The following is a 15960-nucleotide window of genomic DNA, read 5'->3' as shown; positions in this document are numbered from 1 at the left end:
TGAACCTCAAATGGTTTCCTTAAGTCAGGCACTATCAAAATAGGTCCATGGCTTAGCAAGTACTTGAGCCGATCAAAAGCTCCTTGTTGTCTCGATCCCCATCTGAAAGGAATCTTCTTCTTTGTCAAATCATGAAGTGGTCCTGCTACATGAGCAAATCCTCGGACAAACCTTTGATAATATGAACATAATCCCAGAAAGCTACGTACATCATGTACCGTAGTGGGAATAGGCCAATCTTCTACCACTCGGATCTTGGCAGGATCCATACTCACTTGATTGTGAGAGACTATATGGCCGAGATAGTGTATCTCAGAGAGAAAGAACTCTCTCTTCTTTGCATTCACATGCAACTCATGCTTTCGCAATTCTTGAAACACTAAGTCCAAGTGCTTCCGATGTTCCTCTTCTGACTTAGAGAAGATGAGTATGTCGTCAAAGAATACTCCCGTAAAAGCTGGATACGGGCTGAAAATGCGGTCCATCATGCGATTGAACGTCGCAGGAGCATTGGTCAAGCCGAAAGGCATTACCAAAAATTCATATAGTCCAAAGGTTGTGCGGAAAGCAGTCTTATGGACATCCTCAGGGGCGATCCGTATCTGATGATACCCACTCTTTAAGTCTATGCGACTAAAGACACTTGCACCCTGCAACTTATCAAGTATATCATCAATCCGAGGGATCGGAAAGCGATTCTTGACGGTGATCTTGTTTAAAGACCTATAGTCTATGCACATTCGAAACGTGCCATCTTTCTTCTGCACCAGTAGAACTCGAGAGCAGTAGGGTGAAGCACTTGGCCGTACTAACCCTTTCTCTAGAAGCTCGTTGACTTGCTTCAAAATTTCCTCTTGCTGAGCAAGACTCACCCGATAAGGGGGTTGATTGGGAGGCGAGCTACCCGGTATGAGATCTATGCGGTGATCTTCCGGGCGTACCAGAGGGAGTTCATCAGGAAGTGTCTCCGTAAAACAATCCTTGTACTTTTCAATAAATTGAAGACGCTTAATTTCCAGACTAGAGAGAGAGTCCCTACTAGTTTTATCCTTTGCAAAAATCAAGTAAGCAGAAACACACTTCTTAATTTCTTTCTTAATGGAGATATGGCTTACAATTGGGAATTGCCAATCTCCTGCATCAGCTTGAATCTTTATTTTCTTACCCCCATGATCAAAAGTGAGGGTCTTTTCCACATAATCGGGAATAGGTGTCATGTGAAAGTGCCATGGCATACCCAAGATGATATCACATCCCTCGATAGGTGCCATCAAAAATGATTCGCGGTCCTTGTACTCGCCAATCCGAAGATTGAGTTGTCCTTGCACGGGAGTTGCATTGGTTGTCAACCCCTCGAATGCCGATCCGGATGTAACCGGTGTGCCAAGCTGAGCCGGTGTAAGGCACAAACGTTCTGCAGTATCCAGGGAGATGAAGTTATCCGTGGATCCTGGATCATAAAGAATCAATACTTGCTGGTTGTTCAAAGACCCCCAACCCTTCAGAAGTTGACGCTTCCCTTTCTCCGTTTCTGTGTTTCCTTGAACATCTGGAATTGAGTTCGAGCTTGGTGGTGCGGGTTCCTTCCTTGCTTTCTCTTGCCTCGTAGAGGCTTGCTCTTGCTGTTGCTGCTTTAGTGGGCAGTCCGGTTTTATATGTCCTTTCTCGCCACAGTAGAAGCATCTTCCTTCCTCTCTGAAAGTTTGAAGTTGAGTAGGAGAAAGATACTTAGTTCGCTTGCCAGTGCCCTCTGGCTTCTTAGAATGATCATCGTCTCTAGATGGAGGACGTTTTCTTCCTTGGCTCCCATGGTCATCGTAGACCCCTCTTTGTCTTGCACGGTAAGTGCTATGCTCCATCCTTTTGGGCGTCCCAGTTGAGTGCAAATCTTCAGCAATGATGGCTGACTCCATCATCCTCTGAAGAGTATCATGCGGATACACTTTCATACTCTTTCGAAGCTGAGGTTGGAGACCCGCTTCGAACTTTCTTTTCTTTTCCTCGTCGGCAATCTTCATGAAGGGACCTTCAGAAGAACCGACCAATACTTGTCCACGTAAGTCGTTACTCTTTCATGTTCCTTCTGGGCAAGCCAGTCCCATTCCTTCCGTATGTCCTGCTTGAAGTCAGGTGGAAGAAATTGTTCATAAAATTCAGATTTGAAGCTCTCCCAAGTTCTGGCCTGAGAACCTTCCAGAATCTTGGCTAACCACCAATTATTTGCCGTTTCCTTGAGGTGCATCCCCACATGGCGTAATTTGGATTTTTCTGTGAAGTGCCCATTGGTAAAGGCGACTTCAAACTGTCTGATGAAGGACAGTGCTTTGGAGATGTCTCTCCGTCCGTTGTAGGTTTCGAACTTGATGTCCTTGTCGCCCGATTTGAAGACTCTCATGCAATGTTGAGACTTGCGACTATGCTTCTTGAATGGAGGCTTATCTTTAGGTTGATAGGGTAGTAGTAGTAGCAGCTTCCTTCTTCTGACGCGATGATCGAGCAGTATAAGTATAATCAGGAGAGTAAGATGGAGATGAGATAGAGATGTCCTTGCTCTCGTCTAGCAAAGAGAGCGCTTTTTCCTGGCCTTTCATTGAAGTAGGCCGTTCATTCCGATCCGAAGATCCTTTGTGCACCTCGGCACGTTCTTCTTCTCTTGCCTCCTGTGGTCTCACGCCAACAGTGTTGTCTGGATGCTTGACTGCATCAGTTCCATTCGTTTTCTTCATTCCGCCAAAAGCTTTTGGACGTCTGGCAACAGTAAGATTTGTTGCAACTCCGCAAGATGAGCTTGCACTTGTTGAAGCTCCTCTTCACCGCTTCTCCCTTGGCTCGACACGGTTCTTCCCGTTCTTCCCGGAACCGTCCTTCTTTGCAGAGAAAGAGAGGAGTCCGAGCTCTGATACCACTGTCACAAAACGGGAGCGTACACGAGCGCTTAGAAAATCTAAAAATTATAATTCTTTGAAAACATGAGAGAAGGGAGAAGATCGACACAGTATTGGGGACCAGAAGATGGGCTGGTCCCCCCCCCCCGTTAAGAGTATTCTTTTATTCAGGGAGAATTCTTATACAAGCATGAGAACCCGAGGAAACCCCTCCGTTCTGTAATCTTAGACCCGAAGGTCGTGCTTTCCCGTAAAGGGCTTGGGCACAAGGCCGTTCCTTCCCGTAAGGGACTTAGGCGCGAAGCCGTGCTTTCCCGTAAGGGACTTAGGCGTGAAGCCGTACTTCCCGTGAAGGGCCTTCCCGTGAGACGAGAGATTCCTGCAAAACAAACCACACAAAGCAACAATTCTCAAAGCGTATCAACACCTTATACCTGTCGCTTCTTGCTCGGAGAATCGACCTCCGTACTCAGTCGTCACACGAATACTTGCAGTTTTCGTCGCCAGACTCTGCTCCAAAACCCTAGCGCTGGTGCTTTTCTGCTGCTTCCGGCCCTCCCAAACTGAAACGCTGGCTACCCTTTTATAGGGTCCGACACCCAGCAGGAATAGGGGTCCAAAAGCAGAACTTGGCGCTCCTAGAGAGAGGAGAGAGAAAATCGCGTTTTCTAGAGAGAGGAGAGAGAGAGAGAGATCGCAATTCAGCCCCCTGCCTTGGTTTTAGCGCTGGCTTTTTCTATAAGAGCCTTGCTTGCTTTATTTTATTAATAAAGGGACCGGTCACTTAAAAGTGACCGGTCACTTTATAAAATAAAGTGTGAACCTGTTCAAACTTATAAAACTCACTCAGTTAGTGAAAACAATGCTACACGGACACATTCCAGGCGTCCCCGGGTGCAGGACACGACACAGATGCAATGCAGACACAGACTCCTCGCGGGAAAACATCTGTCCTCTCGCGACTGTTCCTGCTTTTCGTAAAAAGCGTCATTGAACCCATCTTTATTCTTGTGCTTGCGTTCTTACGCGTATTTTCTTACTCAGTTCGGATTTCCTCCTTAGCCTACGGGATGCCCCCTTACCGATGCACCCGTCACCCATCATGTGACGCATCAGAGGCACTCGTAACCCGGCCCTTTCCATCGAACTTACGGAAACTCCTTCGCGATGTCTACCGTCACCCATCAAATGACACATCAGAGTTGTCCGTTCCTGATGGCAGTTCCTGTAGCTACAATCTTTTTAACAGTTCTTAGTGCACATAATAAAATATCCTAAAAAAGAGATTTAATCATTAAAAATAAGAAAATAGTCCAATTAGCAACAGCTACATGCAAGAGCTTGCTGGAGTATAATCGGAGGTTTTGTAAAGTGTTACTCTCAGTGACCTCCTACAGATTTGTGCCATTGACAAAGCAGATAGAGAAGTATTGTTGTGGGTTACCTAAAGGGCTTTGTGATTACTGTACCAAGAACAGAGTGGCCACCCTCACTCAGCTTATGGAAGTTGCTAACACTGGTCTTGCCTTGTTGATAGGAGAGGACAGTGGGTTTCCAAGCAACGAGAAAGGAGGGCAGCAAAAGAAAAATTCAGCGAAGAAGTCCTTTGTGAAAACGGCTCCTGAAGCGTCACAGGGGTCAGAAAAGGCCACCAAAGACAAGGATTCAGCTGGGACTTCTGGAGCGCAGGCAAAGAAACAGAAAAGGAAGCCTTTTGTGCGCAAGTCGCTCGAGGAAAAGAAGGTCCTAATGACTGAAAATAAATGCTGTATATGTGAGCAGCCTAGTCACTTTGCTACCAATTGTCCACAAAGGAAAAGACCAGCTGACTCAGAGGATAAAGAAGACCAGAAAGGCAAGAAGCCTAAACCCACGGTAGGTTTAGTGCCAGACATGGTGGGTAATAGGCCGAATACAGATGCCAGTGAGTTATGCAGGGCATGGGGTAAAGTTAGGGATCAGATGACACTCATCTTCTTTGATCCAGGTGCCAAAGCCAACTTTATCTCACCAGAGTTTGCTATGAAGCTGGGCATCAGAGCTGAAGAGATGGGGTACACAGCAGAGGCAGGGTTGGCATGTCCTGGCCTCTCAGAGTGTGTTACTCCCATTATTGGAAAGCTGGGTCTGCATATTCAATCATATGTGGACATAGAAGAATTTTATATCATGCCATTGGAAGGCTGCGATGCGCTACTTGGAATTCTATGGATGTTCAGAGTACATGGCGTGCTGGATGTCTTCGGCAAGACGATCGCCCTTCAGCATAGGGGCAAAACTCATGTTTTGGATGTAGAGCTCAAAGGGGATTCTGTCCCTACTGTATCTGCTTCTGCTATCACTTCTGTAATAATTCTGTGTATTTGATTTTTGCACGTGATGTCTCAGATAATTATTAGTCAAATTTATCTGTGCTAGATAAAGAAAGGTCAGCATTTTTGCAAAAGTTTAGTGACTGTTTTTCTGATTCATTTCGTCGCAATTGCCGCCTGAGAGACTTGAGGACCATCGGATAGATTTGGTGCCAGGGTGTAGCCTACCAAATAGACCTCCCTACAGGGTTAGTGCGGCACAACAGAAAGAGATTATGGGCCAGGTTGAGGAGTTATTAGAGAAGGGGCTGATTCAGCCTAGTTCTTAATTCTTTTGCTCCCCAGTGCTCCTAGTGCAGAAGAAGGATGGCTCATGGCGCATGCGTATTGATTATCGTACGTTGAATAAGAATACCATTAAGAATAGGTTTCCTATTCCTCGAATTGATGGTATTCTCGATCGTTTAGAGGGTGCTGCAATTTTCAGCAGGATAGACCTTAAGAGTGGCTACCATCAGATTCGTACAAGGCCAGAGGATGTGCACAGGACTGCGTTTATGAGTTTCTAGTGATGTCGTTTGGGCTAACAAATGCTCTTGCCACGTTCAACAAAATGATGGACCGGATTTTCCGCTCGCATCAACAGTTTGTTGGGACGTTCTTCGATAACATGATAGTCTATTTGAAGAATGAGCAGGAGCATAGGCGTCACTTGACCATTGTGTTCGAAGAGCTGCGCAGTCACAGGCTACTTGTCAATCCTAAGAAAAGTGAATTCTTCCTAGAAGAGATCCACTTTCTTGGCCACATAGTCTCAAAGGATGGTGTCAGAATGGATCCCGCAAAGGTCGAAGCTATTAAGACATGGCCGGACTTGAAGACTGTGCACAATGTCAGAAGTTTCTTGGGATTGTGTTCCTACTATAGAAGGTTTATCAGAAATTTTGCAGAGATAGCATCGCCTCTTCAGGCTTTGCAAAAGAAAGAGGTCACTTTCAGATGGACCCAAAAAGAGATTTCAGCTTTTAGTCTCTTAAAAGAAAAGTTGACTTCAGATCCAGTAATTGTTTTGCCAGATCTCAGGAAGTCATTTGTGGTCCAGTGTGACGCGTGTGGCAGTAGCATCGGAGCAGTGCTAATGCAAGATGGATGGGTAGTAGCTTATGAAAGCCGAATTTTGCAAGGGCCAGAGAGGACTATGCAAGTCTATGAGAAAGAGCTCTTGGCCGTGATTCATGCGCTTTCTAGCTGGAAGCACTACCTCTTAGGTGCTGATTTTGTTGTCCAAACAGATCATCAGACCTTGTGATACTTCTTGACACAGTCAAAGTTATCTGAAAAGTATATGCGACGGGCAAACATTCCACTTCCAGATTATGCATGTGGAAGGCAAGAAGAATGTTGTGGCTGATGCGTTATCAAGGAAGCCACAAATTTCAGCTGTGTCAATTCCTTATCATCATGAGTTAGATGACATGAAGGAACAGTATGCTACTGATGAAGATTTTGCAAGGATCTTTGAACAGTTGCAAGATGGGCAACATCATGAGCACTACCTCCTCAGAGACGGTTTTATGACGATGCATGCCAGACTTTGTGTCACTAGGGCATTGCGACATAAGGTCATGGAAGAGAGTCATGTCCCACCGTATGCAGGGCATCGTGGTATTGATGCGACAGTTAAAGCGGTAGAGACATTCTTCTATTGGCCTACCTTGAGGAGAGATGTGGATGCCTTTGTGCGAGCATACATAATTTGCCAAAAGGTCAAGTTTGACAGGCAAAAGGCACCAGGGTTGTTACAACCACTGCCGATTCCGGATAAGCCATGGGAAAGCATTGCTATGAACTTTATCTTCGATCTTCCAAGAACGCCAACAGGGAATGATGGTATGTGGACCATTATCTGCAGGTTTAGCAAGCAGGCCCATTTTATCCCTATCAGGAAGAAGATAAAATTTGATCAGATGGCACGCTTGTTCATGTACAATGTATTTAAGTACCATGGTATGCCACAATCGATTGTCAGTGGTTATGATCCTCGCATGACCGGTTTGTTTTGGAGAGGATTGTTTGAGAACATGGGCACTACGCTCTAGTTCTCGTCTTCGTTTCATCCACAAACTGATGGACTGTCAAAAGAGGCTAATTCTATTGTCTTAGATCTGTTGAAATGCTGTGTCAGATAATAAGGGCAAGTGGGAACAATATTTGCCTATGCTTGAATATGCGTACAATAATACGGTGCATTCGTCTACAGGCAAAGCACCTTTTGAGATTGTTGAAGGCGGCAAAAATGTTCCTCCCATTTTGCATACAAAGGACAAGATCTTTGAGGCAGATCGATATGTTGGGAACATGGATGAAATGTATAAGAAAATTAAAGTTGCCTTGGAGAAGACTGAGGCAAAGCAGAAAAAGGCTGCTGATCGTCACCGTCGTGAATTGCTGTTATCACCTGGTGATTGGGTTCTGTTAAGATTCGAAAAGGCAAGGTTAAAGAAAATGAAGGGCAAGGAACGGTTGTTTCCTAAGCTCAGTATGCGTTACTATGGGCTTTTTCAAGTGCTTGACAAGATCAGCGATGTGGCTTACAGGCTAAAATTGCATGACCGTGGAAGATTCATAATGTGTTTCACGTGAGTCTTCTAAGACCCTTCGTGGGTGATGTGCCAGAAGATATGCCAGATGAGGATCAGCCAGAAGTTGAGGAACTTGGGTACCTGAGCAAGTTTTGGCACATAAGGACAGAAAAGTTAAAGTACAAGTTGCAATACGCTATTTGGTGAAGTTCAAGAACTATCCGCCTCTGGATGCAAAGTGGATGGAAGAGCATGAACTGTCAGAGTCACCAAATGTATTGCAGCTTTACCTTGACGCCTTTGTGTTACAACCTACTTATGCCCCAACCCAACGTGTGCAAAGGAGGGGTAATGATAGAGCTAGCACATCAAATGTACATATGAATTTAGTGTAATAGATGGAAATGACAAAAGTATGAAGGTCCCATTAAGTCATTTGTATCTATGTGTACGGCCTTTTTTGCGGATCCATGCGATGATAAAAGAGTGTTGATAGCACAAGATCATCAGTGGCGTGTATTTATGGTATGCAATCGAGGACGTTTGCGATTTCAAGAGGGGGGTATGTCACGAGGACCTTAGTTGTTGGTTTCTTTCCAATGATTTTTGTTTTATTTCTGAGATCCTCTGTTTGAAGTAGCAAACAGTCGGACATTGTATGGCCAATGTGAACGGTAGTTTCACCCGCAGACGGGAAGTGGTCGGCACTGGAATTCGTATAGTAAGAGGATGTCTAGGCTCAGAGCCCCGTTGCACTCAGCAAGTTGGTGAATACTAGGAAGTGAACTCAATAAAGGCATAAAGTCAAGGTGGGACTACCAACAGAAAGTATCCGACAGTTGGGCCACATTGCACTTTTGGATGCGTTCCCAATGAGGATAGATGGTCGGATGACCAGTGGGAGCCCAGCGGAATCATTTCCTAAAATTTAGGGAACTGCTATTTTGGGCCGTGAAATGTGTTCACGTCATTACCTTCGGTATGACCAAGGGAACACTATACAACTCTGCCACGAAGTCAACTGGGCAACCAGTCGGGAGATTTTTAGGCGGCAACCCCGAAACAGGCAAAAGCTTGTAATTGCGCCAAGTGGCAGATTTTCATGCACTTGCTCCATTCAGAAAAATGGGCGCTGAATTTTATGCTGGGAGAGGCCTCATTTGGGTTTTTGTCACAGGTTAAGAGCTATGGAGTGCTTTCTTTCCCTCTCATGTACAGTGTGGTGCTAGGAGTGATGCCCTGCACGCTATACACTGCTCTCTTTCCCCCCTACGTGCAGTTATGTGATGTCCCACAGGAGGGCTCTTCATTTGATTGATGTACAACTGTGTGGTTTCATGCTTTTGTGCTGAGGCAAGAGCCTTCTTGAGCAGGAACAGGGGTAGGTAGCTGCTACTCCAAAGCAGGCGCCGGTGAGGGTCATAACCCTACGGTACAGGTGCGAATTCAGCGCTGTGTATGTGCTGTAAATTGACTGTTTTTCAGCCATACGGATGTTAGAACCCTTGGGAATCGTGCCCCACTGGCAGAGGACAGCTAGGGGACTGTTTGGGGCTGAAAACAGAGCAAAAACCAGTAAATACAGCGTGCTGAATTTACTGTTTCTGGGCAGGAATCAGAGGGTATACGTCAGTGGATGTGAGTTCTAGCAGAGGAATTGGTTTCGTGCAATTTTTGGGGCTGTTATGTTGCCGAAATTTGGCTAAATCAAGTAGTATCTAGCGGGATACTGGTAAAGGATTCCCAGGACTCTACTTTGTAATTTATCCTCTCAAAGTATAAAGAAATACCAAAAGGGGCGCCAATTTTGGGGCCTATAGGTTGTCGGCGTCTGCTCGGAGCATTCTAGCTTCCGAGCCGTGTGTGTGCATAGGTGTTAATTCCCGTTGCAGGTTCCCTTTGCAAAGTGCTGTGTGTGTGTCTAAAGTAAAGAATTTCGGGTGAAAGCCAACGCCTCCGCCCCACGGGCCGGTTTCAGGTGGAGAGGTATGGAGAGGCCCTTGGTATCTATGATCTCTCTCGCTGAATAGAGCCAAGGCCTCCGTGCTGTTGCTAAATGGACTATTTTCTTATTTTTTGAGTAATTTCTATTTATTGAAATTAGGTTATATAAATGTGTACACTTGAACCGTAAAAGTTAGGAACTGTAGATCTACTAGATTTGATAAAAGCCATCAGGAACGGACAACTTTGATGTGTCATATGATGGGTGACATTAAGCATCGCGAAGGGGTTGTGTTGTTAGTTCGGTGGGAGATACCGGGAAGTGGATATACTTGATGCGTCACATGATGGGTGATGGAAGCAATGGAAGGGAATATTCCATTGGTCCGGCAAGAAATCCGAATTGGAAAAAGGGATATGCGTAAAGATGTAGGCATAGGATAAATGTTCCATCCTTCAGGTGGGCTGAATATACCGAACATATTTTCTCAATGTGTTCCATGACTTAGCAAGCCACCTCAGTGTGAAAAAGTGGGTGGTACAGGTTGAGTGTGAATGATTTGACAATGGGTGAGACTTTTCATTTGTCAATAGGTGAAAAGAGGTGGGTCCCATGTGCAGTCAGACTGCCCTGCCAGACGCATGTTTGTGCGCATTACATCTGCATGCTGAGCCACACAGAGGGCATGCTGTGCCAATTTTCCTAACGTTAGCCTACAACTCTCCTTTGAGGAGCACATCCCTTGCTAAGCTACTCCAGAAGATCAGATACACAGGATCTACTTGGCCTAAACGGTGTGCTGATAGAGTGGTGGAGGGCCACATAAGTGTAAGCACACCCAATTATATCTTGCAATATCGTTTATGCAAATAAGGTTATCCACTGCGGTATCTATCTAATGGATCCCCGCATGATGGGGTCCTGCGAACAGGCTCACAAGGATGCTGGACTAATTGGATGATCTTTGAGGTCTCTTGGGATTGTTTCTATGGCATTAAAACTTCTCCTCTTTTTCTTGGGCTTATCATCTGCGCTCCAAAATACATACTGTGGCTGCATGGCAGCATGAGGCTTCATTTTCCCTTTTTCTTAATGTGAGGCTAGCCATATGTGCATTGCCTTCTTAATAGGAGTTATTTTGATAAATGCTCGCAGCTCTACTTCCAATCAAAGAACCCATTAAAAATTTCTATGGAGAGAGAGTGCCCATCTTCATCTTTAAATTGGCACAATAACAGAAAAGGCCACTTTGGTTGCCATGGTGATCTGCTATTCTTGGCTTGCCTATTTCACATCGACCATATGATCATGCCTCCTCTTTTCCACTTAGTCTTCTCTGTTGGAATAGCAGACATTATACACCTAATTTCTCCTGATAGGTTGCACGTTTGAGTGGTCATGGAAGGATTCTTCATCTAAACTACTGCTTTCATTAGTGCCACAATCCTTCAACTTTACATTGTATCCTTGAAACTTCTTTCATGAGTCATGCTTGATAGTTGACAAAAGTACTTGCTTAAGCTCCGTTAGTGTTGCTTCCTCAAAAGTCAGATTTCTCCTCACTAGAAATACTGGAGACAGTTCTTTGAAATGAGTTTAACAAAGGAACTTGAAAAATGTTATGAACAGTCCAAGATGGTGGAAAATGTATCTACTGCATTGAAACATTTTGACGGCCCGTGTGGGGTGCATTCTAAATGACAACAGTATGGGGCAAATTTATCGACTTTTTGAAGTGTTGTTTTAGGACTGTCAAGTAGACGGAGTTACCCTTAAAAATGGATACTTTCTTGTGAAAGGCTCCTGAAAATTGTAGCTTCATCCATTCCAAAATATCAGCATGTATTGCGGTAACTTGGTAGATTTGGGCACATTGACAAGGGACCCTAGTCAATAGAGACTGGCCAAATGCCTCCTTGTCTAACTGTTATCTTGAGGGTTGGATGCTTTGAATTCCTGATGTCACGGCTGTTTACGGAACCTGTAAATTATACTATCAAGTAGCAAAGTGATGATGTAAATTTAAGGGTCCTCGGGGTAATGGATGGTATAAAAGTAATAAGTATCAGTGACAAATGTCCAAATCTTTAGGTACGATAGTCTTCTATGCACTAGAACTTTCCTGGTTATTTTGCTCGCTTCAGTGTTTCAATAACTTGCTACATTCAAGTACTCAAAACAAAGACAAAACAGTAAATTTTTTGTTAACCTTTTCTTTTGTCTTCTACTTTCTATATCGAACCTGATTTAAAAAGCTATGTTTTTCTTATTATGTTGTGTGGTCTACAGAGTGACCAGATGAAAGCTGTGTTGCCAGAGGGCATTGAGTTAACAGCAGAGGAGCTACTATGTAAATTAAGAAAGGAGTATGGGTCAATACAGGTATCTGGGCTTCGCACATGGCTTGACAAGATAAATGAACAGAAACTTGCTGAAGGAGTTTATCTGGTGACTTGGCAAACTTGGGAACAACCACCAGGTATGACAACAGAGTCCACTACAAACCTCAATTTATTTCAGTCCGTGCGTATTCATGCTAGTACGTCTAACAAGTTGCGGAAAAACCTCAAAGGAAAGCGTTAGTGTCTCAGCATCTTTGTTGTCAGGCTTCAAGTTGCGAGTCCAAGACTCAGATATAGGAACACTGAAGGAAGCAACTTAAGGAAAAATGCTTGAGAGATTAAAATTTGCATGTGACACAACGGTGTGCTTGGCACCTCTTGTGCGGCTGCAGTGGTAGAGCTGATTCGCATGAAGGCTTCGCTCACATCACTAAACAATGCTTACTAAATAAACTTAGGCTAAGAGAAGTGAAGCTGACTGATGGAGGCTTCATTTTGCAAGCTCTGCCTTGTAATTTTCTGCATTGAATGTTTGTGCTAATTCCAGCATTTTCTTGTTAGTTGTTTTGACCAGCCTATTGCACACTAGAGGACTTGAGCTCAACTCTTTGGATGGATCATTTTGGCCTCTTGGGATACTTCCTATAGTTTTAGAATATTCTCTTCCTTCTTCCTCTTCTTTTGATTCCATTGGACAATGCCTGCTCTCTCTATTGATTCCATTGGACAATACAGCAGGCTAAGAAAGATAGGCCAGAAAAAGGCCCTTGCCACAAAGCTTGACTGATCCTGAAAGCTGAAACCAGTCCTCCCTTCCCTTGCCAGATGACAAAGAAACCGGCAGTTTTTGGTTTAGCAATGACCTAGATTAAATGAAGTTCAAGTAGCAGTTCTCATTGCTCAATAGGCAACCTTAAAGTGCAACCTAGAAATGGTAATTTTAAAGCGTAGAACAGAGGATTTTACATTCACTCTGGTGGGCTTTGTATTTGTTCTGCTGCCAGCTACCCTCTTTCCCTTCATTCAATTTTTGCAATGTATGTGTCTTTACAATCGCATGCCTATCATACTCCCTCTTTTATGCATGTTCGAGGCTTCGTATTTTTCAGTGGAGATGCACTGTAAATTGATGAACTTGTTTGAGATGAAAGATTTTTCTCTCTGTCAGTATGCTGAATGTGCCTTTCAACCCTTATTTTTGACAGCTGTGTGGGCCTCTTTCTTACTGCATGGACATTAATATTGTCAATGGCATAAGGTCTTAATGAATATATTGTACTTTTGTTTTCACAGCAGGAGAGAAAAAAGGATATTTTACATCTGCAGTTTTAAAGCCAAAGGTAGTGTGCTTTACCTGCTAAACTTCCAAAGGTGTAAAGATGTGACATTTGGGCTTGATTTTTTGAATGAGATATAATGGTGAGTTTGATATGCAGGCCGGAACAACTAATGGACTAGAGTGGCTGCATTTTCACAAAACATTCAGGAGTACAAATGATCCCAAAAGACCCCAGATGTGAAGAATGTTGGCTTATGGCATAGTGTACCATTTCGTACGTCATCGTGTGGTATTGATGGTATGATATTGAGTATTCATAGGCGATTTAATTTATCCATATTATGAGTATGATTGTTGGTATTTGAACTATGCAGAACCATAGGGAAGAATTCCCATCTCAATGTGTTCCTTGCATATGAACTTTCCACAATTAATTTGTGAAGTTGATAACTCCTTTGTTGCCTTTTACTATGATCATGCTGGGTTATCATTTTGATAGTTGATTGACATTATAGTTTGACAATCATCACTAGTTTTGAAGTAGAAGATAGATCAATATTTGAGTTTGTTTTTAAAAAATTTAATTAGAGTCCGTAAGATGTTACAAAATTGTTTTCTTAAAGCTCAAATCGTCAAATTTTGGCTTTGGTATTTACAAAACAGATATGGTCATTTCTCCTTTTTGCATGAAGACCATTAGTTTTTTGAAACTGCCCGATGGGCTATATCTTCCCTAAGAAGAGGGTACCCGGTACAAGAGGGAGGATGGGAGACTCTCCCACGCTGAACAAATAAACATACAACGGGTAAATCAGTAAATGTCAGGGTCCGTGGAAAAGCTACACAGATGGCTGATAGTGCCATTGGATACCCTGGCCCACCTCAAAGAAAGGCCATGGCCGTCACAGCTGTGTGAAAGCCTGGTTTCGGAGTCTGTGTATCAGCTCCAACCAGAAGGCACACATTGTCATTGCTGAAGGCCCAAGTCCTGCCCTTAAAAACTCTTTAGTAGCAGGCTGCCAAACAAACCATTGCCCAGGCTATTGATCAGCGCGCCCATCTGCAGTCTCTCTCCTGTGTTTCAAGCTGCAAGCGAGAAATCAGGCATTGGACTTTGCTGACAGCTGACCCTCCGCCTGCACTCGAAGTATAAACACTCCTCTTCATTTGTGTAAGCTCTGACTGCAATTAGAATCTTGAGTTGCGTAATAGCACCCATCCACACTGGAGCCTGCAACTCAAAAGGCACATGCCAGTCGTTCGAGGCGGTCGAATGTATGTCCTGACACTTAGTCAAGCTCTCCCTGTATGAGACTCGATCTGTTTGTCTGCACATCCTCAGGCATGCCACCAAACTGCATCCACCCTCCAAAACTCCGAGCTGGTCCAGTTGCCATGGGCCGCAAGCTACATGAGGTCGAGGGCCCAACCAATGTCCATTTTGTGGGCAAAAAGGGGCTCAAAATCAAAGGCTGTCGGGCGCTCCTCCATGCAAGCCGCTCAACTATGACTTAGGCATGTGCACATCATCTCCTAAGCCTTGAGTTGACTCAACGAATGCCAAAAAATAGTGATGTGGCAAGACATAAGGGGATTGAGGTTTTTAATCCTAATGTCACAAGGCGGGCACCACGTGCCAATAGAAAAGAACAGATTGAACAGACTTTTAGCACTTCAATAACAACTGAACTGAGAGAGAGAGAGAGACGACACGTGACACGGAGTGGCGGAATTCCACCCCAGAGAGTATTGGCCCCAAACCTTGGCGCCCCTTTCGGTATTTCTTTATATTACTGCTGATTCGCAAAGTACAACAGCCGGGGAGCAACTGCTCTGTAGTCTGCACGCTAAAAAGTGCCAAAGAGGGCCCCCAAGGCTCATATTTAAAGGCCCAAAGCCTTAAAGCATCCAATATGAAAAGTTGATGCCAAAAAACCACTTTCCTAAAATTTCGGGATTTCCTAAAAATCCGCCGCGAATTAAGGAAACGTCCGTACAGGTGCCACATCATCATATTTTGATGTGCAAAGTCTTTTGAGCGTGTTCTGCTTTATTTTTAATGCCTTTATGTCACTTGGGGCCCCATTGGACGGGGTCCCCATAAGTTGGTAGGACTTCTTCTTCTGTTACTTGTTCCTCTTAGGGTTTCTAGAATTAGGGTTTGCAGGTTTTAGGGTTAGGGTTTCGAAAATTAGGGTTCAGCAGTAAGGGTTTTTGGCAGAAATTAGGGTTAGGGTTTGTGCTCTCGGGCAACCACGTCATCACTTTGTGACACTTCTTCTGTTACTTGTTCTTCTTAGGGTTTAGGCCCTTGGCCGGTAGCTCTGTTCTTCAGTAGGTCGACACTTCAGCAGTTTGTTAAATCTCCCCTTCTTGAAAGAGAGTAATCGTCCTCGATTACAACATATTTGCAAAACAACTCAAGTTAGCTCAAAAATTTTCGAGGGACATTCCGAGGGACAATCAGTTTGCTCTTTTGATCAAGGAGTTAGCTTCTCCTTTCGTCCAGATCGGAACTCTTGATATTCCGGCGTAGTAAAATTAGCCATCACACCCAGACCGTACTGATCTTCCACGAGTGTCTTGATGCACTAAAATTACATACCCAGGCAATC

At 44.2% G+C, this 15960-nt stretch overlaps 1 protein-coding gene across 3 annotated transcripts in view; it reads left to right on the top strand.

The window, feature by feature from the left end:
• Nucleotides 1–13844, top strand: part of LOC147439686 (sucrose-phosphatase 1-like) — a 64713-nt gene extending 50869 nt beyond the window's left edge. The window contains exons 6-8 of one of the 3 annotated variants that reach the window (XM_086485507.1): nt 12014–12203; nt 13363–13406; nt 13503–13844. In XM_086485507.1, coding sequence (XP_086341633.1) covers nt 12014–12203; nt 13363–13406; nt 13503–13586 — 318 coding nt within the window. In that variant the 3' untranslated portion in view covers nt 13587–13844. Of the gene's footprint in view, nt 1–12013; nt 12205–13359; nt 13407–13502 lie in introns of those variants that run through there. The other 2 variants (XM_086485506.1, XM_086485508.1) reach the window with 2 other exon arrangements.
• The last annotated feature ends 2116 nt before the right edge of the window (nt 13845–15960 follow it).

This window comes from Adiantum capillus-veneris, chromosome 16 (assembly GCF_014529385.1).
Source record: "Adiantum capillus-veneris isolate H3 chromosome 16, ASM1452938v2, whole genome shotgun sequence".
Taxonomy (NCBI): domain Eukaryota; kingdom Viridiplantae; phylum Streptophyta; class Polypodiopsida; order Polypodiales; family Pteridaceae; genus Adiantum; species Adiantum capillus-veneris.
This window is presented reverse-complemented; position numbering and strand designations above follow the sequence as displayed.